The 25,252-nt window shown below is 38.0% G+C and overlaps 1 protein-coding gene across 9 annotated transcripts in view; it reads left to right on the top strand.

Moving 5' to 3' along the window:
• Positions 1-25,252, top strand: part of ZNF532 (zinc finger protein 532) — a 45,881-nt gene that overhangs the window by 6,248 nt on the left and 14,381 nt on the right. For all 9 annotated transcript variants that reach the window (XM_032206524.1, XM_032206520.1, XM_032206523.1 and 6 more), the window contains 3 exons: positions 8,903-11,259; positions 16,994-17,175; positions 20,214-20,390. In XM_032206524.1, coding sequence (XP_032062415.1) covers positions 8,923-11,259; positions 16,994-17,175; positions 20,214-20,390 — 2,696 coding nt within the window. In that variant the 5' untranslated portion in view covers positions 8,903-8,922. The remainder of the gene's footprint in view (positions 1-8,902; positions 11,260-16,993; positions 17,176-20,213; positions 20,391-25,252) is intronic.

The raw sequence follows: 25,252 nt of genomic DNA, 5'->3' as shown, positions 1-25,252 counted from the left end.
CTCCCACATAATTCTGTTTACTGGGAAAAGACAATGTGTATACACATGCAATGTAGGTCTGTCTATGCCAGGTTTTTAGCAATATGCTGTGAACATTGTGCAATTGCACAAGTGCAATTCAGGATTTTTGTGTGTGTGATTTTTCCATAACTTCATGTTCTGCTATCCCAACTGTAATTTGTTACGGTTGCTTTCATTTCTGCTGTCTGTGATGTTGAACTTCCACATTTTTTGTGAAAGACACTCCAGAATTGAAAAGTTAAAAATATTGTAAACAATTGTAACCAAACTGAACTTTTGTACAAACCAACAGAATATGCTTGGTGATACATTGACTTCAGTGCTTTACAACTTGTTTGCTTTCAGTATTGGCCAGTTTAACACAGCTCTTGCAGCCTGTGTGCAGATTAACAGGCCTCAGTGATAGTCTAGAACTAGGCAAACAAAAGTAGAGTGAATGGAGGAATCTTTTTTTTTTTTTTTTTTTTTTTAATCCTTTTTTAAGTATTTTAGCAGTTATTACAAATTGACGTCTTTTGCATACAGTACTGGACAATATTTTCCTCCTTAAGACATCCAGATTTGTTTAAAGTGTCTTTATTGAACAACTTGCATGAAATTAAATCAAATCAAATGTGAACTGGTACCGTCTGTTGTGGTAGCATTTTCTTTCTGCACTTCAAATTTCAGAATTTTCCATTAAAATACTGAATCTGACTTTCTCCTGTTACACTGTATACATTCGCAAATTGTGCCCAAAGTTTTGAGAAACAAAATCAAGAAGCCTGAACTAGCTCCAGTGCTGCTAAGCAAGGCTTCCATAGCCAGCGATGGTCTTTGCTTGAAACCACATGCCTGCAGTTGCTCAGAGGTTGGGGATAAAAGAGGAGAATGTGGACATTTCCCCAAAGTTATTTTGGTTAGGACCTGACTGCGTATAGCTAATTATGGTTTCAGAAAACTAAAGAAAAACCATTATGTATACAGAGTTTTGCCATCTGCTTCTGTCTGTATGCTTTTGGCAATGTATGGTAACATCTACATTTGTCTAAGTTGGTAGAAATAACTTCTGTTGAAAACCAAAATGCTACATTTAATCATTTTACTGTAGTGAAGTTGTGCCTTTGACTAGTGGATACACGTGCTTGAATGGTCGTATTTTATAGGGGCAGAGCAGTTTATTGTGAAGGGTGCAGAGACAGATGTATAAATCACAGGTACTGGCTGGGCGTTGTGTAGCATCGTACCTTGTGCCAGTTCCAAAATGTTCTAAGTGCTGGGAGCTGGGATTGTGCTCCAGATCGACAGTTTGTGGGCAGTGTTTCAAAAAGCTTCCATAACTTGCTTCCATTTGATAGAGGACCCTAAAGATGTGTTCAGATACTGTTATGATTGGGTAATAGGGCAAGGTAGGTCTGGATGCTCATTACTGGTTTAAAACTTTTATGATGAGAGTGGTCAGTCCCTGGAACATGTTGCCCTGAGAGGTTTTGGAGTCTCCATCTTCAGAAATATTGACAGCCTGACTGGACAATGTCTTGAGCATCCTACTGTAGCTGACTCTGATTTGAGCAGAAAAGTTGGAGTTCCAGAGGTCCCTTTCAGCCTCAGTTATTCTGTGCTTCTATGAAATGGCTGTTGGAAACTTCTAGGGGCTAGTAAAGAATAAATCTTTAAATCCTTCTGAAACTATCGACAGTTGCTGTTGATAAATTAAAAAAAAAAAAAGTTAATACTTGAAATATGTCGATACTACTTGCCTTCCCAAGCTTTTTTGAAGAGGTGGAAGAGGAAGTAATAAAATTGGTAGACTGTTCTCTTAAAAAAATAGAAGTGCAAATTCAAACTTGTCTTACTCATTGAAGGTTGTATGTGGAGACAAGTAGGATTTTCCTTTTTTAAGGGAGCTACTGTGTATAATGTTGAAATATCAGATTGCTTGGTATAAATGTTGACTGTAAAACGCACTAGTACTTCAAAAAGATGGTCAAAAAGCTAAGGACTGGTACAACAGCTGCCTGTCATGAAGGTTTTATTTTTGGAAGCAAGAATCTGCCTGATTTTTTTCAATACTAACAAGTCATGGGATCCTTGATAAACCAAAAGGAGCCTGTATTTTATGTGAATATGATCAGCATTGCTGATTGTGGTTAAAGTGGCCTCTTGCATATCCTTCTTGCCTGCTGAGTATTTCAAACCACACTGAGTCATGATTTGAGATGTGGTTCTCATTTCCTGGAAAAGTTTTGGTGGTTGAACTAGCATATTGCTTTTGTCTCTCCTTAGATACTTAGCTTTCAAACTAAATAGTCAGAAGTGTTAGTCAATCATCATTGCTAATATGCAAGATAACTAATCAGCTGCTTATAATTTGTGTGTCAGGCTAATATTTGCCTAAGGTTGGGATATATTACTGTAAGTCTGGTTGAATCACTTACTTCTTCTCTGTATGATGAAATTTCTTGGCATAATGATACAAAAATAAAAAATATATATTTTCGTGCAGGTGAGGCTGGTATTACTCTCTGTGTATGCGTTTTGTTCCAGAGTGAACTTGTTGCTATATAGGTGTCATTACTTGCATTTGAAAGCAGAATAATTACACCAGATTATCAGATATTTGTTCTGGAATACCACGTCTAACTGGGAATTTATAAATATTTTGCTGTTGCTGTTCCATAAGTCTTCTTATAGAGACTAGGCATTACCATGTACTAGACACCAAAAAATGCTTTCTCAGTGCTGTTGTTTCTTGGTACTGAAAAGGATGCTAATTTTCTTTAAAGAATGTACAAAAGAAAATGTGTCTGCCCTAGAGAGAGCACAGTCCACAACTGTATATTGTATAGAAGTAAAAACAGTAGGAAGTGTTTAGGGAAATTAAAGGAATGTAGTCACAATAACATGAGTGCCATAGGTAGATGAAAATTAACTTCTTTTTTTTTTTTTTTCCCTTAAATAGTGAACAGATTTGCTGCTGAAAGGAAACTTAAGTTGCATATTTGAGCAGGAACATGGAGACATACAGCCAGTGTAGATGGTCATGTGGGATTTGAAGACAAAAGTTGGGAATTTAATACAGCAGAAAGGACAAGGCTGATACAGGCAGTTAAAACAATTGTGTGGTGCCATTGGATTTGTGGTTGAGAAATGAAGAGTTGGATGGGCAAGAGCGTGTGTCAAGAAGGAAAACTTGTTCAGTTTTTTACAGATTAATGATGAATAAAAGAATAAAAATTGAATATGTTAGACCATGCCTGTGATTAAGAATATGTTGTTAGAAATATTAATGCAAAGAGAGTGTTCACTGGGTAAGTACTGGAAAGGCAGTTGGATTATTTGTCGGTGCTGGGTCTGAAAAGCTTAAATTGTTCTCGTACCTGACAGACAAAATCAATGTTATGCGCAGTTTGGATCTATGTGGGAGCTGGCAGATCACTCTGTTTTTTGCCTTCATTACGGTGGTAACTTCCCCCAAAAGTCTGACTGCTTGCAGTTGCTTAGCTTTACACCAAAAAGTTCCTTTTAATTTCTGCAGTAATTTAAAGACAGCTTGGTCTGTCTTGTGGAGAGTAATGTGCCCCATCTGCAGCAGTCCTAAAGCCCAACTGTAAGATGGATCATACTTAGTAACTGAGTAAAAGTATTTTCTTCTGTGTTTTTTCCCCTTGGCAGAGTGCGTGAAAAGGTAGGTTTGTTTGTTTTTTCTCATATGGCTAGAATCCCTCCACCTGGAACCAGCACAGATACAGGGCTTGAGGAGGAGCGACAAAAATTCCCTGTAGTAAAACAAAACTGCCTTTAATCCTTCAGAAGCAGCTATTTGCTTCTAGGCCCTAATGTTTCTTCAGTTGCTATTTATGTCATCACATGTTTGAGCCTTCCCCACATCTCTGCAAACAATCACTGTAAGAAAGCTGTATTTCAAAATGGTATCTTGAATCTGTGACAGTAGAATAGGAGCTTTCAGATGTACTCTGTCTTGCACATGTTCTGCCGTTTTTCTGGAATCAGCCTTAGAAAACCCTTGCATGCATCTTTAGGTTTTCCATTTTAACAGGTAGGATACGACAGCGCCAAAAGGTTTACAAGAATGTAACTGTTCCTTATGGGTAAGGCAGCAGATTCTTGTCCTGCTCGCTTACTGCCTCACTGATGGCAGAGCGTTCTCACAGAGGGGTTCTTGTTTTGACATAATTACCAAGCGAGTGCTTCACTGGAATGTGTTACCAGATGAGTGAAAAGGCTAACTGGGAGAATAAGACAGTGGAACAGCAAAGCAGTATCTTCCTTTGGCTGAAACCTGGGCCGTTTTCTCCATGCTGTTCATAGGAAGCCCTTATTCAGGAGATGCATTTCCAAAGAAAGAAAAAATTAGCATCGTGAACAAATGCTTTGAACGGGGAAACAAAATGATCTTTATGTCTCCTCCAGCATTTAATTCAGACCTTACATTTCATCAAGATAATGATGTGCATGTAACAGTGGACTTTATCCCCAGAGAGACTGATGTAAACCATGAAGCAAGGATATCCTTACAACTCTCAGAGTCCTTTATCTTCTGGACTTAAGACTCACTGGTAGTCTTAGCAGGAGTCCAGTCACCCACCGTCAAAAAACAGAACCCAAAAGCATCGTTTCTCGCTGCACTGTGGCTTTCTAGCTGTACAATTCCTGCTGGACATATCCTTTTTTTTTTTTTTTTTCCTTTTTGCTTTTATCACTGAATAATCGGGAAAGTAATGCTTAAATTTTTAAAGACCCTTTTAAAATTATTATTTTTCATAAAGTAATTCGAATTCTATTGCAAATGTGGCAGGCCTTCCGTGACATTCTCCTGGTAACAATCAGCAGACAGCTGGGAGGAGAGGCAGGAAATGGAGTTAGTCCAAGGGAAGTAAAAGGAGTTTACAAAGTGCAACCACCATCTGAAAATGAAATGGTACTGTGGACAGAGAGAGAACATCTAAGAACTGTCTCTTTATATAAGTGCACCCCAGATTAGGGATATTTAATTCATGGTATAATCTATCCAGTGTGTTTTGTAATATATGCTTCAAGTTAGTAGTCCCATGTATTGATGTGCATTTCATTTCTGTTATTTAGAAAATAAAAATAGAAAGTATTTCAGACAAAGATGTTTGAGGAGGTGGATGTCTTGCAGGTTGTTTCTTTAAATATTTTCTTTTTGCTTATCCTTGGTTAGACGTGTTGCAGACTGCTTCTCTGTTTAATTCTGAAGATCTTCCTTTGTTAAGTGCACTTGAAAGTCATTAGCAATAAAAGAGATAATTTTAATGGCAGCCTTTTGATGCAAGGTGTTTTTTTTTTTCATCTTTGTATGTCTCTTGGGAGATGTTGAGCTTTGCTCACAGCAATTCTCAAAGAAAGCAGCTGTCAAAGAAATTCCAGTTCCTGGAAAATCACCATTTCCTAGGGAACCAGGAACTTGCCTCATTTCCCATTCTGAAGTATTTACAGGCTTCGGGTCGGCCCAGAGAAGGAATAGACCAACAACTTGTCTGGCAGCCAAGGCGACAGTCAATTTCAATCTGAGATAAAAGGCAAAGTTTCATCTTTAAGGGGAAGGGTTATTGAAAGATGTCTGTAGAAGCCACCTTCCTCTTTTTTTACTGAGTCCTGACAATTGTGAAGTGAACATAGTTCATATACTGAGTCTTAAATTGATACTCTAGAATAACAAGGAAAAAATTAATAAAATGTCAAGGTTCCAACTTTGTTTAGTTGTTTAGCAAGACTTGCCATGCCTTTTCTCCCTTCTTGTTTAATTTAAATTGCTTTACAGGTTTGAAGGATGGCAGAGATCCTCTGCAAGGTCAAGAGCAGTTCTGGGTGCCCTATGCAGACGAAACCACTCCGTTCTTGTGCTCTGGTAGAGTGCGGGAATCGGTCTGGATGCCTGAAAGACAGTTGTAGCTTTATGCAGCGTGCTCTCTATGGATAAATGTATGATCTCAGCTTAAAGCTTCAGACCTCTGAATTCTTTTGAGATATTTTCCCATTTTGGAATTAGCCTTAATGAAGTTTCTTGGTAAAGAACAAATGCGTCTCCTCCTCTGTTACGTAGTTTTGCTCTTAAAGATACATGGATAAAATACTGTGTGAGTGGCCTTTACTTAATTCATTGCTATTGTTAAATGTTAATGAAACTCCATTACATATAATTGGAGGAAGTTTTAGACAAGGAATATTTTAAGGTTCTTTTTAGTATGTTTAGTAACTGCAAAAAGACATCCATAGATAGATGTACAGTTGGAGTGCAAGTTAGTATATCAAATCATTAAAAACTGTCAATTAAGGCTTTGTTATTGTGGGTTTGTGTGGATTTGCATGCTGTGGTCTCTAGAAACTTCTTCACTTAAATCTTATAACAACTTTCTTTGTAATGTTAACATTACATGTGTATGTGATTCTTCCTCTTTGTTAAATAAATAAAAAGAAGTAAAGTAATTCATAAAGATGTTAACAAGTACCTTGCAACCCGGCAATCTCTGCTCAGTAATTTGTAAGCAGGGTGTTAAAGTTGCAGTTCAGTCAAGGTGAACTGTTACCTAAATATCCACTGTCTATTTTATTTTTTTTTACCAGCCTAGGTAGCGACTTAACTCTGAATTGTTGTCGTGCCTGGGTTATGTTACCACAGTTGTGATTATTTGCATTGTGAATAAAACATAACTGGGGCAGAAAAAAAAGGTCATTTTAGACATTTGTCTTTCAGGTTACATTCATTATGGTACATCCAGTGTGTTTTCTTAATTCGTGCTTCATTTATGATAAGGTATGCATCCACATGGAAACAAGGGATAAAATCAGACTGGCAGCTCTAGATAGTCTTTTGTCCTTGTCTGCCGTGCCAGATTCTGTCACCAAAGACAGAAATGTTTTGATCTGTGGTGTTCACTGTAGCTTAGTATTCAAACTAGCAAAGTGGTTTTTCTTACATTTTAACTATTGAAGGAGTATCTTGGCAGAGCTCCTCTTCCAATGTCTACGACAGCTGAAAAGAGGAAGCAGGCAGCAGGACAGCATCTTTCCGAAGCTGTGCTGTGGCCGGGCTCCTTTTGAGTGGGCCCACTTTCTGGTTGTCAGTTCTGTCCTTTGCAAGTTACTCCTAGTGAGTAATTCAGTGTCATGTAATAAATGTGTCTGGTCTCCTGGGATCTACTCTGGGTAAGGGCTGATGACACAGTGGTACACAGATACCTAAGCCAGTTTTAGGCTGAGTAGTTTAAAGTCCCAAGAACAAAGCAGTCATGACTGTGCATTCAGGCTAACTTACTCTTTGGGGACATCTGTGCAGGGTGGAGTTTTTCCCCTATTGTGCTTTGTTAGACAATTAGAGAAGGCATTCTGGAAAGGTTTCAATTTCTTGTTCTTTTCTGTTAATACCTTCACTGATGTAGAGTAAGTGATTATTGCAGTCTTCATCCATGGATTATATAAAAGTCTTTGCACTTCGGGAATGCTCATTTGTCTCTTTGTCTTGCAGGGAATAACTTAATGGCTTTTAAATCTAGAAGGGACCATTATGTTTATGTAGTGTGAACTTCTGCAAAGCTTGGACCAAAGAATGTTCCTCAGTAACTTTTGTATCAAACCTGTGTGTGTTCTGTATATGGAGCTTTTTGAAATAAATCAATAATAGACTTAAAAACATAAACAGATTAAAAAGGAAATTATGCCAGTGCAGGATTCCTTTTATCACAAAATCACAGAATGATTGAGGTTAGAAGGGACCTCTGGAGGTCATCTGTCCCCCCCATCCCCTCCCCCTTCTGTAATTCATCTTTTTAGACCTCTGTAAGTGATTTGTTTTGCACACCTTTGCAAATTCTTGAAACATATGTGGAAAAAGGCAAATACCGTAGTGGGATTTATGAAGGAAAAGTACACTCAAAGTTAGCTTTCCTTTTACACAGCATTTGCAAAGTTTCAGTTTTTAGTTATCTGTTGGGTTTTGGAATGGAAAGGAAAAAACAGTGATAGTGTCCAGTGCTGGACAGAAAGAATGGGATCTGGAAATTGTTATCAGTAAAGGGGAAAAACAAACAACAACAAAAGAAACGCCTAAGGATCTGGTATTGTTTACCCTAAAAAGTAGACTGAAGGGAGGTAATGGTCTCAGCATAAAGTGCTGTTGCAAAGAGTATAGGTGAATAGAACCACACGTAGTTGCATCAAGAGAGATTCAGGTTATTCAGTAGGAAATACAATGGTGAAATTGTGAACAACTGGAATAAATTGCACTGGAGGTTGTAGAATGGGAGGTCTGTAAAGTTGATGAGACACCTGGAAAGCAATGCAGATATAGCAGATCCTTTGTGGGAGTTACTGGAGAAAAAAAAATGCATTGAGGATACTGGGAGACAGATATTCCATAATTCATATAAAGCAATTTAGCTTATAGAAAACAGTGCATTAGTCTTGAACTGTTAGTAGCAATACATCTGTTTTGCTCACTTTGAGAAGGTTCATGAGGTTGATAGTGCAAATATCAAGTCAAAACTAGACTTAGGAGGAATTGCAAATACCTAATTTTTCTGAAAGTCTAGGTATCTTGCTGTAATTGTAGCATGGGTGGGAGATGGTAGCAGGGAGTGTAGGAGAGTGGGCAGGAAGAAAGCTACTTGAAGAGAAAATTTGCTCCTAGAATAAAAATACTAGGTTACAGTCTGTGAACGTGATGGATTGCTGTAGCTCTTGGCATTGTAATCCAACTGTACCTCTGCACTGGATACTATTCTGTAATGTGTAATTTCTGAAAATACTACTTCAGAGGTGAAATAACTTTTTGCATGGCATATGTGAACATATGCTTATTTCATATGTGTGCTATTAGAACGTAAAATTCTGAGATGATGATTTTCTGCTTATTTTACAGACTTGCTTACAATCAAATACATGACCATGGGGGATATGAAGACCCCAGATTTTGACGACCTTCTTGCAGCCTTTGACATACCAGACATGGTTGACCCAAAAGCAGCTATTGAATCTGGACATGATGACCATGAAAGCCACATAAAACAAAATGCTCATACAGATGAAGATTCTCATGCACCATCATCATCTGATGTTGGTGTGAGTGTCATTGTGAAAAATGTACGCACAATTGATTCTTCTGAAGGAGTGGACAAGGATGGCCACCATTCCACAGGCAATGGCTTGCATAATGGCTTTCTAACATCATCAGCTCTCGATAGTTACAGTAAAGATGAAGGCAAGTCATTTAAAGATGATGGGTCAACTTCCGAGAGTACATTGAAGGATTCAGCTTTCAACCAGTTTAGCCCAATTTCAAGTGCTGAAGAATTTGATGATGATGAAAAAATTGAGGTGGATGACCCTCCAGATAAAGAAGAGATGCGTGCAAATTTCAGGGCAAATGTCTTGACAGGATCTGTATCTCAGCAGGAATATGACAAACTAAAAGCACTTGGAGGGGAGAACTTGATTAAATCTGGTATCCCTGTTTCAAGCAGTATAGATAAAAATAAAGTAGCTAAACGAGAGACAGAGACAAACTCTGTGAATTTAAGTGTTTATGAGCCTTTCAAAGCTCGGAAAGCAGAGGACAAATTGCTAAAAGACAATTCTGAGAAGCTTCTTGAAAACAGGGTACTTGATGGAAAACTGAGCACAGAAAAAAGTGAAACGAGTCTTGCCAGCATTTCACAGTCCAAAGCAAAGTCATCAGCAAAGCTTTCTTCGTGCATTGCTGCGATTGCAGCACTGAGTGCTAAAAAGGCAGCTACAGATACCAGTAAGGATTTACAGTCTAATTCAGGAGAGTCTTCTCCATTACCAAAAGACATGAGCGAAAGTCCCCGGGCTATGGAAAAGTCACCCGAATCTCAGAGTCTTATTGATGGTGCTAAAAAGCCGTCTGTTAAGCCACCTGATAGTCCCAGGAGTGTATCAAGTGAAAACAGTAGCAAAGGGTCTCCATCTTCTCCTGCAGGGTCAACACCAGCAATTCCTAAAGTTCGCATAAAAACCATCAAGACTTCCTCTGGGGAGATAAAGAGAACTGTTACTAGAGTGTTGCCGGAAGTTGACTTGGACTCTGGTAAAAAGACAGAGCAGAGTGCTTCCATGGTAACTTCCATGACATCTCTCCTGTCCTCTCCAACTTCTGCTGTTCTTTCCTCTCCTCCTAGAGCTCCTCTCCAGTCCGCAGTTGTCACCAATGCAGTTGCATCTGCAGAACTTGCACCAAAGCAGGTCACCATCAAACCTGTGGCTACTGCCTTTCTCCCAGTTTCAGCAGTTAAAACAGCAGGTTCACAAGTTATTAATTTGAAGCTTGCTAACAATACTACAGTGAAAGCCACTGTAATATCTGCTGCTTCAGTGCAGAGTGCCAGTAGCGCCATTATAAAAGCTGCCAATGCTATACAGCAGCAGACTGTTGTGGTGCCAGCATCCAGCCTTGCCAGTGCTAAACTTGTGCCAAAGACAGTCCATCTTGCCAACCTTAATCTTCTGCCTCAAGGTGCTCAAACCACCTCTGAACTCCGCCAAGTGCTAACGAAACCTCAGCAGCAAATAAAGCAGGCAATAATTTCTGCAGCAGCCTCACAGCCTTCTAAAAAGGTGTCTCGAGTCCAGGTGGTGTCATCTCTACAGAGTTCTGTAGTGGAAGCGTTCAACAAGGTGCTGAGTAGTGTCAATCCTGTCCCGGTTTACATCCCAAACCTTAGTCCCCCTGCCAATGCCGGAATAACGTTACCAACACGAGGTTACAAGTGCTTGGAGTGTGGCGACTCGTTTGCTCTTGAGAAGAGCCTGACACAGCATTATGACAGGAGGAGCGTGCGAATTGAAGTGACATGTAATCATTGTACAAAGAATTTAGTTTTCTACAACAAGTGCAGCCTTCTTTCCCATGCTCGTGGACACAAGGAAAAAGGAGTTGTAATGCAGTGTTCCCATCTGATTTTAAAACCAGTCCCAGCAGATCAGATGATAGCATCTCCTTCAAGCAATACTGCTACATCTATGCTTCAAAGCCCTGTGGGAGTCGGCACGCATACTGTGACAAAGATACAGTCTGGCATAACGGGGACAGTAATATCAGCTCCAGCAAGTACTCCCATCATTCCAGCTATGCCACTAGATGAAGATCCATCAAAACTCTGTAGACATGGTCTAAAGTGTTTGGAGTGTAATGAAGTTTTCCAAGATGAGACATCTCTTGCTACACATTTCCAGCAGGCTGCAGACACAAGTGGACAAGTAGAGTATCATATGTTTAAATTCCAATGTTTCACTTATAAGCCTAGGAGACTTTGGATATGTTTTTCTTTCGTTTAGATGTTAATTACCTGAATCTCCATGATGAAAAACAAACTAAAACCACAAAAAAATCTTGCACGCACCTTTATAGTGAACGTCAACATTTTTAAATAAGACTTTTCTTAGAATTTTTTAGGTCATTGAAGTCTAAAATTTCCACTGTCTATTTTTAACTAGAATTTAGCATTAGCTTTTTTACAGGTGAACATTATAATACTGCAATTGATAATGGCCTTTACTATCTTTGTGCTTTGAAATTTGATTATCCCATGGAATCCACTTAATTGGCACCCTCATTAACAGCATGCTTTTTAGTCTGAGAAGTATTTTTAAGTGATTCATTCTTGAGCCATCCGTGGGTTTTGTTATTTTCATGTAACACTATAAGTGAGGTTGGCATTCCTGTTACCTACAGGGACTCTAGCCAGCGAATAAATGGCACACTGTCCTGAAAGGGTACACGTGCTGTGTTCTTCAGGTCTTTCTTGAACAGAAAGTGGTGTTCACTAGCATACGTTACTTGCTATGTGACCATTTGCATATTTGCATTGGTTTTACTTTCCTCTCATGATTGCTAATGAATTAAACTTACTTTAGTAAAGAATTCTAAAATGGTTTGCGTGTGGCCTAATCTTAAACACCTCATTCAATAAAAGTTACTATTAATCAGTGTGCCATGTATTTTATAACCCTGTAAGAATTAAGATCATTAATTAAATGATATAGCTGAATTTCCATCGGAGTGTGCCAATTAAAAGGGATTCTGGCACGTTTCAAAGCATTCAGTTGATGTTGCGGTTTGTTCCTGCGCATCAGCAACAAAGCTGAAAGCCTGCAAACAGGCTCTGACTGATTAAGTCAGGGATGCCCTGGGAATATTCCTGGGACTCTCACAGTAAAGTGCAGAGTAAAGGATTACATCCTGCAGCTAGGAAGAAGTCCGCTAGAAACAGAAGTGCAGAGAGGTTCCCGCTGGAATCTCTTCACTGATCTTAAGACCTGTTATGTGGCCATGAAGCAGGTACGCTGTTCCCACCAGTACAAGCAGAGATGCAAAGAGATATGAATGTGGAGATAATCTTGATTATATGGATTATGTGGCTCTGCCTCAGCTCCTACTTCACCAACTGGTTAGCAGACTTAGGCTGAAATTGCCTGGATTCACAGTGAAATGCAATGTGAGCAAGTTTGTGTTTGTAATGTACTACAGACAGGCCTACCTAAAGCCAGTTTATTTAAGCCTTATGTCAGAAAGAAGTTAGCAGAATATATTCTGTCCTTAGATCTCGCTGCAGTTTTGAACATTTTCTAATAGCTGACCAAGAGCATGTTCTGCACCAGCTCTCAAGTTGGGCAATACACAGTAATTGTTTTTAGCCAACTCCTCTGTTGGTGCACGTTAAGTTTATCTTTTTTTTTTTTTTTTTCCTAATAGGTCCATTAATTATCATTTGTGGTATGGTAAGATGCAGTAGTCCTTGGGAAACCCCTGTTGTGTTTGGTACTATGAAAATGAGTAATTAAGATGGTAGTTCATAAGCAGAAAGCCTCCAAAACAACCAAGTGAATAAGACAGAGAAAATAGGTTGGGAGGATGAGGCAAGGACAAAATGGAAAAAATAGAGAACAACAAATATTAAAAAAAAAAAAAAAAAAAGTATTGTACTTGCTTTTTGTGGGGGCCTTTTTTTGGTATGGACAGGTAAACAGGTTTGTAGAAACACCTTTGGCCTTTCTTGCTACCTCTTATCGGTGCTTGTGCTCTGTTGCTGCTGAGTATGCTCTGTATGCATGTCCTCTTAGATACTGTTTACCTTGGTGAATTTACTGTGGAAAAGCAATGAGATCTTCACACAGCATCAAAATGTAGCGTCAGTTAAGCAGAAAGATAAGTATGGGTACACAGATACTGCTGTTTAAGGAGGAAAGCTTACGAAGATACGGAAAATAGCATTGCCTACAACCTACCGATGTGTTTTTATCTCTTGTTGGAAAGCCACTGTCTTTTAAGAGCTGAGGTATGAATAAGGCATTAGTACCTGCTTACTAGGCCATGCTTTTCCAGATTTCAAAAAATAAAAAAATAAATAAAATAAAAGCCTTGTGCTGCAAAACAGAAAGGAAAAGAAGCAATTTTCATGTTGTTCCATTTTAAAAGAACACAATCAACATTGTTTAAACGTTTGTTGAACTACCTCTTAAAAACGACTTAAATATTTTTTATGGTCCTTTTAATACATCAAGCAGCAGTTTTCAATTGTGTGCTTTTTTTATGTTGTGCTATATTGCATACTGTAATGATGTCGCGCTACTGCTACATCATGGAAGCTGCCTCACTAACAGTTGCTTTACAGTGAGAGCAATGCCTCCAGCTTTCTTGACAGGTTAGCTTCTTGTCCCCTCTTCAGTTAGCATGAGCATCACTGCAAGAGTAGTGCTTGCTGAAGAAAGTCTGTGTATAGGTGTTTATTAATAAAAAATAGTATGTTACCCCTTTAAAAGCTTGAAAAAGAGCTTTATTTGACTTCTTTTAGCGCTTGGCACTGGGTTTTTGTTCTGAAACTACAATTAATACGGGGGGAAGGAGACATGAAAGTTATATAAAATAGATATTTTCACTTGAGGAGGAAGGAAGGAAAAAATATTTGGATGTAAAAAAAAAATAGAAAAAATAGTTATTATTGGCAACTTATCATTCTTTCTAGTGCCTACCTCCTTACTCTTGAAAAGGAAATTGCATACTGCTTTGTGGTAAAAGTAGGAAGTAGCTGTTACTTCTTTTTAAACTCCGGCTATAAAGGTAGAATGTTTCTTTTAGAATAATTAAAAAATAAAAAATAAAGTGAAACATCAATTAAATGAACAGCAATTGAACAGCAATTAAAAAATGTTCCCTGTAAAGTTTTTACTTTTCTGTAGCATCTTTTTTCTGTTAGTAGTCCCATTGAAAGGAATCAGACCACTCACTGGTAGATTTCATGGTTGAATGTAACCCTCACCTACTTGGTGGGGAAACAGAAGTAGCAGACCCAGACTAATGCATGTTAATGTTTGTCTTACTTATAGCTAGCTATAAGTGTATTGCTCTCGGGGATACTACATAGTTCATTTACCTTCATGCTCATAGTTCTTGTGTATCTTTATTTTCCACCTCCACCATTTTTTCTTCTAACCGTTTTTTTTTCTGGAACTTTGACTTCAAATGCAGGCAGGTGATGATTTTCACAAACTGTTTTATTTTGGTGTGGGTTGGAATGAGAGAACTGGAAGTTAATGCCACCTTAAGCCCAGAATAAAATGGTAAGCAAAAGTGCTGAATTTCAGAATTTTGCAGTAGATTATTCTTGATCTACTCTAATCAGTTACAATTAAATATTTTCCAAGTCAACATAGCAAACCAGTAGCCTTAACAAATAGCATTATTGGCATTTCTCGTCAGTCTGAATTACTGGCATTGCAGATGAATCTTGAAGACTGCTTGTTGCAAAATCACCATCTGGGATACACTTAGCTGGGGTTGGAAAGTTGCATGGCTCTTACGTGGCATAACACCAGGTTTCCTTTTGCAGTGCTGCAGACAAAATGCTTGGGAAGGGCTGTGAAAACCCAGTATGTTTCTGTGATTGGAGTAAGAAGTTTTGTTTTGTTGGTTTCTTACATAATCAAATAACATTCCAGGCCCTCCAGTGTTATATTGCTACTTGTTAATACATATATGACAGAAGATAAATTTTAGGAATGGTGCAGAAGGCAAGTAAATGTGGCAAGCACATTTTAAGTAGAGTTATGGTTAGTCAGGCGTTTGCAGCCCGTCAGCCTGAGCTGAATACAAAATTCACATCCCAGACCAGCTCTGTTCAGTGTCGACAGGCATGAGTCAGTGGTTCAGACCATGGTTGTTTGGTCAACTGAGGACAAACTCTGACATTTCAGAGTGGATAATATGACTATATTTAGTCATGTTTGTATGACTGTAAAGCCTTTTTGCTTCCGGCACTGGGGTTAGTATTTGTCTCGCATTGATTAAATGGATACAGGTGATTTTTTGTACTGGCAAAGTTGCCAATAGTAATAAGGCGAACTCATTTGAAACCTATTTGTAACACTGTAGTATTTCTTCTGCAATGGTAGCTTTGATTCTGCTGTTATGTGCTCTGAAACTACTGTTTTTTAAAAGACACAGGTTACTGGCCTAAACTGGAAGAAGGGGGGTGTCTCTTTGTGAAGCCCCTGTCTTTCAGTAAGAAACTGTTTTATCATGAGGGAAAGGATTATTTCTTAATTATTTGAGGATTTCTTTATACGTAGGTTAGTAAATCATTTTTAACACAACTTTGGAGATCTTGTTTTTTCTATATTCTTGCAAAATGTACACATTACTCCATCTGCAAGACTCTTATGGATAACATTTCTAAAAATATGTAAATATCTTGTTCAAAAATACCCATACCACAAAGAAGTCTTAGTTTTGCTTTTAAATCTTCACAAGTCACTGATGACATTCATAATTTCCAGGTCATAAGAGAGAACAATAATCTAAAAGGTCTTACAAAGCAAAGTTGTACAAAATGAAGTCGTTCTTCAAAGACTTTTATTTGTGCTTGAGTTTTAGCCAGTGTTTCTGTTAAAGTCAATGAAGCAGTAGCTTCTGTGATAAAACTTAACCAGAAGCATTGCTCCATAGAGACTGTCAACCACCTGATTAGAGATCTTTGTGATGTAATACTCTAAATGAAACATTTTCACAAATGGTTTTACAGGTGCTGCTCTTTGTTCTCTCCAGTAATGGAAAGCAACTGTGAGCAGAAGTGAAGCGTGTTTCCAGCTCAGTTGCATCATTTACATTTCACCCCAAGAATGACACACAGTACCCAAAGAATTCCATGATTCTGATTTGGCAAATGGTCAACATGTAGTTGAAGTTGTGTGGTTTTTTTGTTTGTTTGTTTTTTTTATTTTTATTTTTATTTTTGTGTAACAAAATACTAGAAAAGAATCGGTACAGGAAGTAGTTCCTGCACTAAGATTGCCCTTCAAAGAAAAGCTTCTGAAGTATTTAGTATATCTGCAGTTTTTACTCAAATGCACAATATTTTGATATTTTACAAAGCAGATGCTGTGGTCTAGCCTGAGAAATATATTTTGAAATTATTTATAGACTATTTGATTGATAATACTCTGTTTTGTTGGTATTAAGGATATTGCCAATAAAATTCATCAAGAGCAAGTATCAAAGAAAGTGAAGATAATATATATATATCTTTTTTTTTTTTCTGTGTTTATTTTTTATTTCTTGTCACGGTACTTTTAGATAAAGCTGCTATGTTTGTTTCTCAAGTTTTACATAGACTCCTTGCACTATTAAGGTAATCTTTTGAGGCACGTAATAAAATTTAAATAATCTGACATGCATCTTCTATGGTCAATGGTATGTGAAAGAGCTTTGTTTTGTCAGAATCTGGCCCAAAATGCCAGTATATCCTGTGGCCAATATTCTTCCCTCCGTCCCATGAGGTTAGTCAACAGAGTCCAGAATTTAGTCCTTGGCTACTTCTTTTGATTCACATCACAGTCACAACATTTAACCTTTTGTTTGTATTGCAGTGTTTGACACGAGAAATTATGTCTAGCTGAACCAAACCTTTTGTTTCATCTATTTTGGTTTATCGTTTAGAAGACATGCAATATCTGCCAGATGCTGCTTCCTAACCAGTGCAGTTTTGCATCACACCAGAGAATTCATCAGCATAAATCTCCATACACGTGTCCTGAATGTGGAGCAATCTGCAGATCTGTCCACTTCCAGACTCATGTTACTAAGAACTGCCTGCATTATACCCGAAGAGTTGGTTTTCGGTCAGTATAATGATTACTTTCTTGTCAATTTATATGTAATTTATGCTTTCAAAAGTAATTTTCCATTTTCATAAACATTGTTTGTAGAATACAGCTTCATGGGTTTAAGGTTGTCATGGAAACAATGCTATTAGTACTACAAATTTTGGAATAAATACTGCATTAAAATTCAGCTTTGTTTTGGGCATCCGCTTTTGTATGTTATTAAATCAGAATATTAGCTAATCTCATTCAACCATAAAATGTCAGATTCAGGACTTCACAGTTTCTAAGGTCTAGAAAATTCAGATGTATTTTCTTAATTTCAGGTTCATAACAGACTTCTTGAGTTTTTTCAGGACATTGAATTTTAGGCTGTTCTTTCTGGTAGAACAGTCATTTTCAGTATTTATTATCAAGAGAATTTATTATCAAGATGTGGATGGGCATACTGCACCGGTCTGGTAGCATAATAAAAACAACTTTTTAAAGTCCTTTTTGCTCTATTTGCTGTGGGAAGTCAAGATTTGTCTCTTTATACTGCTTGAAAATTATCTTCCTCATTCAAACAGCCTGCTCTTCTGGTTGTTCATTGTTACTCTTCAGTTTTCCTTTTATTCTTTCGTTTCCTTGTAATGGCAACTCACTGAGAAAATGGGGATCAGAGGCATTTCATGAAAATGTTAACTTTTGAAAGGCTTGAAAATTGTTTTATCGTCAGAATTTTACTGACTCTGAGTGGCAGGCAGCACAGCGAGAGATCGGAAGAGCAACCTGTACAGCTGCTCTTTGCTCAGCAGTCCTCAAGCATTTCCATTTCATCCTATCTGACTGGGGAAGGGTGATTTAAAGTCCTGCCTACTAGAAAGCTTCTTCCCCTTCATGGTACCACAGTTCATTTACTAGGATGGCTGTGACGTCCTTCCACAAAGGGAAGAAAGCATTTTTCCTCCATCAAGGCAGCTGCTGTGGCAATCAGTTTTCAGACTGAACCTATGGCCTGACACAACTCTCAAATCTTCATGTTTCTTTGGATTCTTTTCTTTTATCCTTTCCTCCCTATCCTTAGGTCTTTCTTGTCCTAAGTTTCTTACATCTGCTTCCTCCACTCTACTGCCCTTCCCAATAGTCTGTACCTCTTTGTATCATCTTCAGGGACTCTTGGCCTGCACCAGTAACACCAGAAGATTCATAAATCCTTCACAGTGAATCATGATAATGTTCCTAAGCTTTCTGAGATTTATCATAAACATCTCATGTCACACTAAGTCAGAATTTATTTGGTGAGAAGAAACCAAAAATACTTAGGCAAGGAAAAGCAGCATCTGGGAAAGTTTAACTCCTCAGCATCTCTTTATCACCACGACACATGTGCTGGTGAAATGCATGGTATGTCTTGCCTCCCCAATGGACCTTGTAAGGCCAGTTTGGTTTCAGTGGTTTAGGCTAACTTCTGAACTAAATAAGCTAAAAGTGTCAACCTGAAGTTTGATTGCATCCTAGTGTGTTGAGAACATGAAAGGTGATGCTACAGTCGAAGAAAGGAAGGCTTGGGCCTTAGGAGTTGTTTTAATATGCAACAGTGGATGCTGAGGATCATTTATGATTTTGCATCACTAGAGAATAAATTCCAGGCAGAATGGGATGGAGGGGGAGAGGGGGGATGCGCCCCAGCTCTATTGAGGTGACGCCATAGGAGTAGAGCTATTGAGGATTCACTGCAATGAGAGGGTCACACTTTCTACTGCTATGAAGAAATGTTCATCTCTATATAAACAGAGAACAGCTTAACAGAACCCAAAAAGGTGAGGACCATTTACTTTAGAAAATGTACCGGCAAGTGGAGACTAGATAGCTATGGACTTATTAGGATTTACTAGTTATTTACTTATTTACTAGTATTAGGGATGTAAATTAAGTGCTTAAGAAAGAAAGGGTGACATTTCATAAAATTCCATGAAGATGCATTTTAAAAGGAAAGCAGGATTGTTAAGTGTAATTTATAACTATCTAATGCTTTATTGGTATCATTAAGACGTTAAAACAGTATCCAAAAATCGAAATCCAATATCCATTTGATGTTTATACAAAAATGATCATGCTAATGTGATAGATGCCAGAATTATTATTTCAGAAGCAGGGGCCTTCCAAGTTGAAACTAAAACTCTTACTGCAAAACACGGATCACTAAGAAATCTGTTGATTTGACAGGTTATGTTTTAATTGCTTATTGCAGTATATTCGCAGACTTCCTGGGTATATATACTAAGACTGGACTGGAGGTGCATGGCACTATAAAAGGGGCCATTGTGGGTAGAAATTCTCATGTGCTAATTTTAATTCAATTTTTTAATCATTTTGTTTTAGAATAGATGCGGAAAGGTCACAAATTTTCGACATTGCAGAAGTACGTTTTTGAAAAATATTTTCAGAATTCCAATCTGATATATTGACGTGATTGTAGAGATTCAGTTTAGTTGTTCTGAATTTAAATTTACTTTTTGTTTGTTTGTTTTAATCCAAGCATTGATTTGATTACTAGCACAGAAAATCATTACCATTATGTTTTCATTAAGTCTAAACAAGGGAAGTGGTGAAAATGTTTTGCTTACTGGTTTTTCATTTTGGTGGTAGCTCCTAAATTACTGTGGTGTACCTTACATAATCCACTGCATGTGAAAAAAAAATGCATTTTATAAAAGCTCTTTACAAATTTGCAGAGGATTGAAGCGTTCTTTTTATAATCAATAGAATATTTGTCTGACTCTTCTGTCTATTCTGTTGTAATATCATAAAACATGCTCTGACTTCATCTCTCTTAGATTTTACAAGTTAAAATTGGGAAAATCCTTTTTTTTCTCCTTTTTGATATGCAAATCTCTGCTTATAGTGATTCTTATTCTGTTGTTTGTACTTTTAAATTGACAGTGTAATGTAGTTTTAACTGGTTATATGCATATGCTTAACTCTTCCACTTGCTTGAAAATCAGTGTTGATTCCATTTCTTTCAATACTGCTTTATGCTAGGCTGAACTGACTCTTTTCCACTCTTTTTGCAGCTGCGTGCATTGCAATGTTGTATACTCTGATGTGGCGGCACTCAAGTCTCATATTCAAGGTTCTCATTGTGAAGTCTTTTACAAATGTCCTATCTGTCCCATGGCATTTAAATCTGCTCCCAGCACACATTCCCATGCCTATACACAACACCCGGGTATCAAGATAGGCGAACCAAAGTAAGCAAAATTACTGTTTTTACTGTACTTGCTTGCATTCTAATAACCTTTGAAATTGCATTCTGTCCTGTACTTACAATCTTAAGTCAAGTACTGAACAATCAACAGTTTGTCATCCATTTGGTAATACGTGTCATTCTTCTAATATTTTCAGGAGGTTTTAGCTAGGAATTTATTAGGCAAAGGTTAAATTTCCATGAACATAGCCATAGCAGTTCTTTAAACACAGCACTCCAATAAAGTGATGCAGTAATTATAAAAACAATTCAGCCTGCTAGTGTGCTGCTTCTTGTTTTCTAATCCACTTACCTCACATGCATTTTTACTGTGAATTAAATGTAATGTGATTCCAAAAACAGCTGCTAAGACTCGCCAGTGCTTTTATAGTGATTTTCTTAATGTCTGGTTGAAAAGGCAGAAAAAAGTGATTTTATTTTTTTCTGTTATGTGTTTACAAATAGTTGTCTAGGTGAATTTGGGAAATTGGTTCTTCTGGTGCCATCAGCCCTCAAGGGTTGGGGTGCACACTTGTGGCTGGGGCGTTAGACGCAGCTGCAGTTGTCTCTGGGCAGACCTGAGGCGGCTCTCATGGGCTGCAGCCTCCTGCGGTGCCACAGAGGTGGTTCTGATCAGGCAGCTGCTCGCTTGTCAGGCTGCTATCTGCTAGATGTGTCCTCGTGAAAGCTGTAAGTTTGGGAATGGTGAGCTAGGTTTTAGCTTCACTAAAACTGTCATGTCTAAAGGACAACAATCTCCATCTGATAAGTGAGAGGTGCCAGCCTTTAAACCTTTTCCAGCCTTGCCATGAAATTCAAAATATATATATATACAGAGCTATTTTTATATAAGACTTTTTCTGATACAAAATCTTTTCTGGATTAAGGCAGAAGTGTTTCCATTCTTCACCTAGGTTGGTTGTATATAAACACAGTAAGTGGTTTACTGAAGGCAGTAAGAAGGAGCATAATTCAGGGTCTTCATTGTGAAAATGTTGAATATTCAAGGCAGGGGGAGCTGCAGGTGTCGACACATATGAAAATCAGACTTCAAACTGCATAGGCCTTAAGCCCAATGCCTTCTAATCACAGGCCTTTTTCTTCTCTCTTCTTCCTCTGCTGGTATGAATGCAGAACAGAGTAGATACTCAAATGTTTAACTCTGTTTTGTTCCGTTGAACTGCTTGGACCACGCAAGTACATTTTAACAAATTTCAGAGTCGAAAAAATATAGAGCAGATGAAAGAAATAAGGTATCCTGCATTGTAATAACCAGATTTCACAAGAATCTGGCATAACACTTTTATTTCTAGCCTATTAAAAGGAGATCTGTTTGTTGGTTTTGTTGTTGGTTTTTTTTTTCTTTAGCAAAATAGCAACAGACTTACTGTCTGATACTAAATTCAGACATTTCCACCAGTGATAAATTATACCTTGTTTTAATTCAGGATAATATCTGAGTGACAGACTTTGACATACCAGCATTTAATCTAAAACTTGTTTAAGGTTCCCATAATTTCCATTACAGAAAACTGAAAGATTAAGATCACCAATTGTGTAAGATACTCCACATATGAAAAGTAGAGAAGATTTACTGAGTTGTGCTTGGATCTGTTGAATTCCTCATAAATTTGGTGAATTAAGTATTTTGCATTAGTTTCCTTTCCATATAAGAAGGTGTGTTTTCTTTAAATTTGGCCATTTAAATCAAGATGCTGTCTCACATGCTTGCGGAATGACTAGTAAGGTTTTCCCAGTCTTTGCAATGTTTGGAGTTACTTGTTTCTGTTTCACAAGCACCTGTAGGTAGTACAGTGTCAGCACCAGGGCACAAGATGCTCATTGATTACTGTCTGACCATTTAATGAGGTCTATTTCAGGCTATCAGGACCTGTGGTTTTCCTCAGAATTAACTTAATGTATTTATGCTGTTCAGCAGCAATGTAAAATGGAAAGTATTTTCTTGTTTGGATTAATTGTTTGCTGAGGATATTTCTCACATATCTTAGTCAAGTGACATCAAGTTTTCATAGCTCAAAGTCTTTTTTATCTACTGTAGTGTGCCATATTGTACTAGAAGAAATTTTATTCTTGCTTGATGAATATGCCAGTGCCACTGCTGGTTTACCTGTCTTGTGTTACCTGCTATCTGTGCTGCACAAGGCCTGCATACATTCTGAAAGCTTGACAATTTGTTGTAAAGAAGGAAGATAATAAATACAGTATTATAATACTAGAGATATTACCATGAAAGTTCAATTGTTTATTGTTACGAAGTAAGCATTTTAAAATAAATGAAAAGCAGTGTACAGTACCCTTTTGTGTTTTAAAACAGGAAGCTTTCAGGCTTTTATGTAGTGTTTGAAGGTCATTTAACCCAGATTTTTAAATGGGAGTTTCAAACCTTATGCTGATAGGCAAATGTTTTTGAACTCCTGTCTGACCACAGAGCCTGGTTTCTAGAGGCCCTGGTCACGGCGGTGCTGCGGGAAATCAGGCTGTGTGTGTGAACAAATCAGGGAAGCTGGGAAGGATTTATTAGTTCTCCCTCATAAATGGGCCGAGACCAGCTCAGGCTCTGTTTACTTGTTCACACAATTTTTGTTTACAGGAATTAGGCTTAGCGAGTAAATGGCTGTGTGCCTCTGGCCTTTACTGGAATTGTATGATTTATAATTATATTAAAAATGGTTGTTTCAGAACAGATATAGTAAACTATTTGCTGCATGAAAAATGAAGTCTATATGCAGTGATTCTCTAACAGTTGAAATTAGATTATCTTAATATAGGGAAATGGATGGCTTTCAACTTTGTCAGCTCTCTCCTGTAACATATCTAGGATGTTTTGATGTGAAACCTAAGCTTATATGTGATTTAGTTTTTTCAGTAAATATTGGAAGTCCATAGAAACAGCATTAAGGTATTTTTCATGGCTGATCTCTTTTTGGATATTGGAGAAATTCTTGTTTATGAAGCCAGATTATGAATATATACTGTACTCTCAGAACAAAATATATTATCCCACAAGTAGTGTTTTTTTTTGCGGAAAAATGTGCAGGAAGGAGAAATACCATGCTCTGCAAAAGCTTTCAAAATGCTAGACATCTTTAACGCAATATGAAAGTATTTTTCTGTGATATACATGTGTTCATTCAAAGATAATATATGAATATTTATTACCCAGATTTTTGAAAAATGAAGAAGTGTACGTATCATGCCTATTTTGGTGTGTACTGTGGAGCAGGAGTAGTTGTGCAGTGGCAGTACAACTGGCTGCCCTTCTCAAGGATCTTGTTGAACTTAAGCTGTTGTAAATTATGTCCTGAAGAAGCATAACAGCCTTTAAACTTTGGGCAGGGCTTAAGCTGATGTATGTTAAATACCAATTACCTCAATTTAAAGCAAATCAGCACACTCAGTTGCATGTGTTTAGGATTGAAAGTCATGCTTTCAAATGTGAGTCAAAGTAAAACTTGGTGGAGGATATAGTCACAACACGTACTGTTAGGTATCTTGGTATGAATTTGAATTAAGACAGAGGCCTGAGTTTTAAAGTTCAATCTATACCAGATAGTTCCTGTGCTTTTGTGAAAACAGAGTAATGTCATTTAGCTTTCATAGAAAATGTAAGTATTCAGCTCCTGGTGTTTTTAGAGAGAGATTTTTTTTTATGTACGATGAATTCACAAATAAGTGATTTTTTTTGTAGCAGATTCACTTTCTGGTGCCAGTAGCACCTGTAAGTGTTAGTGAGTGGTGCATTACTCAAGGTGCACTTTAAGGTCTTTAAGGGACTGGGAAGAGCATTGGCAGCAAATCAAGGGAGGTGATCCTTCTCTTATCTCTTCAGTGCTGATGAGACACATCTGGAGTACTGGGTCCAGATCTGGCCTCCCTGGTAGAAAGGAGACGTGGGCATAGTGGAGTGAGTTCAGCACAGCACGACTAAGGTGATGCAGGGCCTGGTGCATCTCACATGTGAGGAGAAGGTGAGAGAGCTGGGACTGTTCAGCCTGGAGAAGAGAAGGCTCAGGGAGACCTTATCAATGTGTATCAATGCCCACCTGATGGGAAGGAATGAAGAGGAAGATGAACACCTTTTATCAGCACCCACTCACAGGACAAGAGGCAATGGGCAGAAATTAAACCACTAGAAATTCCATCTGAACACAATAAATTACAGGTTAGTGAGGTTGGAAGTCAAACACTGGCACAGATTGCCCAGAGAGGCTGCGGAGTCTCCACCTGTGGAGATGGTCAAAACCTCACTGGACATGGTCCTAGGCAGCTGCTCTGGCTGACCCTGCTTGAGGCAGGGCTGGACCAAATGACCTCAAGAACTCCCTTCCAACCTCAGTCATTCTGTAGTCTTATGTTACTTTAGGTACATTATGAATCTGAGGCATACAATAGGTCATAGTTTATTTGATTGAATTACATAATCCTGCAATAACAAATTTATGTTCTACAGACTTGAAATTGTTCCAACTCGGATGACTGTCTAGTTCCACAACAGATGATAAAGCAGGTTTTCCAACTTTTCTTTTGCCTCGTTTTATTTCCAAGATATTGTTCGAATAAAGATGTCATGAAATACACAGGCAGTAATTTTTAATTCTGCCAGTCCTTATTTACATCTCATTAATCCAGAACACTGTAATTTTACTCATCTTTCATTAGCACTTAGCAGTGGCATTGAGTACTCAGTAAGAGGCACCAAAATTCTGGAATTGTGGTTGTTATCAGTGGTCCATGAGCAAGGAACCAGGAGGGTGACAATCTCCCTCCCAGGGGCAAGGCTTTGATACAGTCTCGTGCCTCGGGTTGTTTGCCTTGTTAGTTAGTGATCAGGTTTTGACATTTCAT

This window comes from Aythya fuligula, chromosome Z, assembly GCF_009819795.1.
Source record: "Aythya fuligula isolate bAytFul2 chromosome Z, bAytFul2.pri, whole genome shotgun sequence".
NCBI lineage: Eukaryota > Metazoa > Chordata > Aves > Anseriformes > Anatidae > Aythya > Aythya fuligula.
Note: the sequence above shows the minus strand (reverse complement) of the source record. Positions and strands in the feature narration are given on the sequence as shown.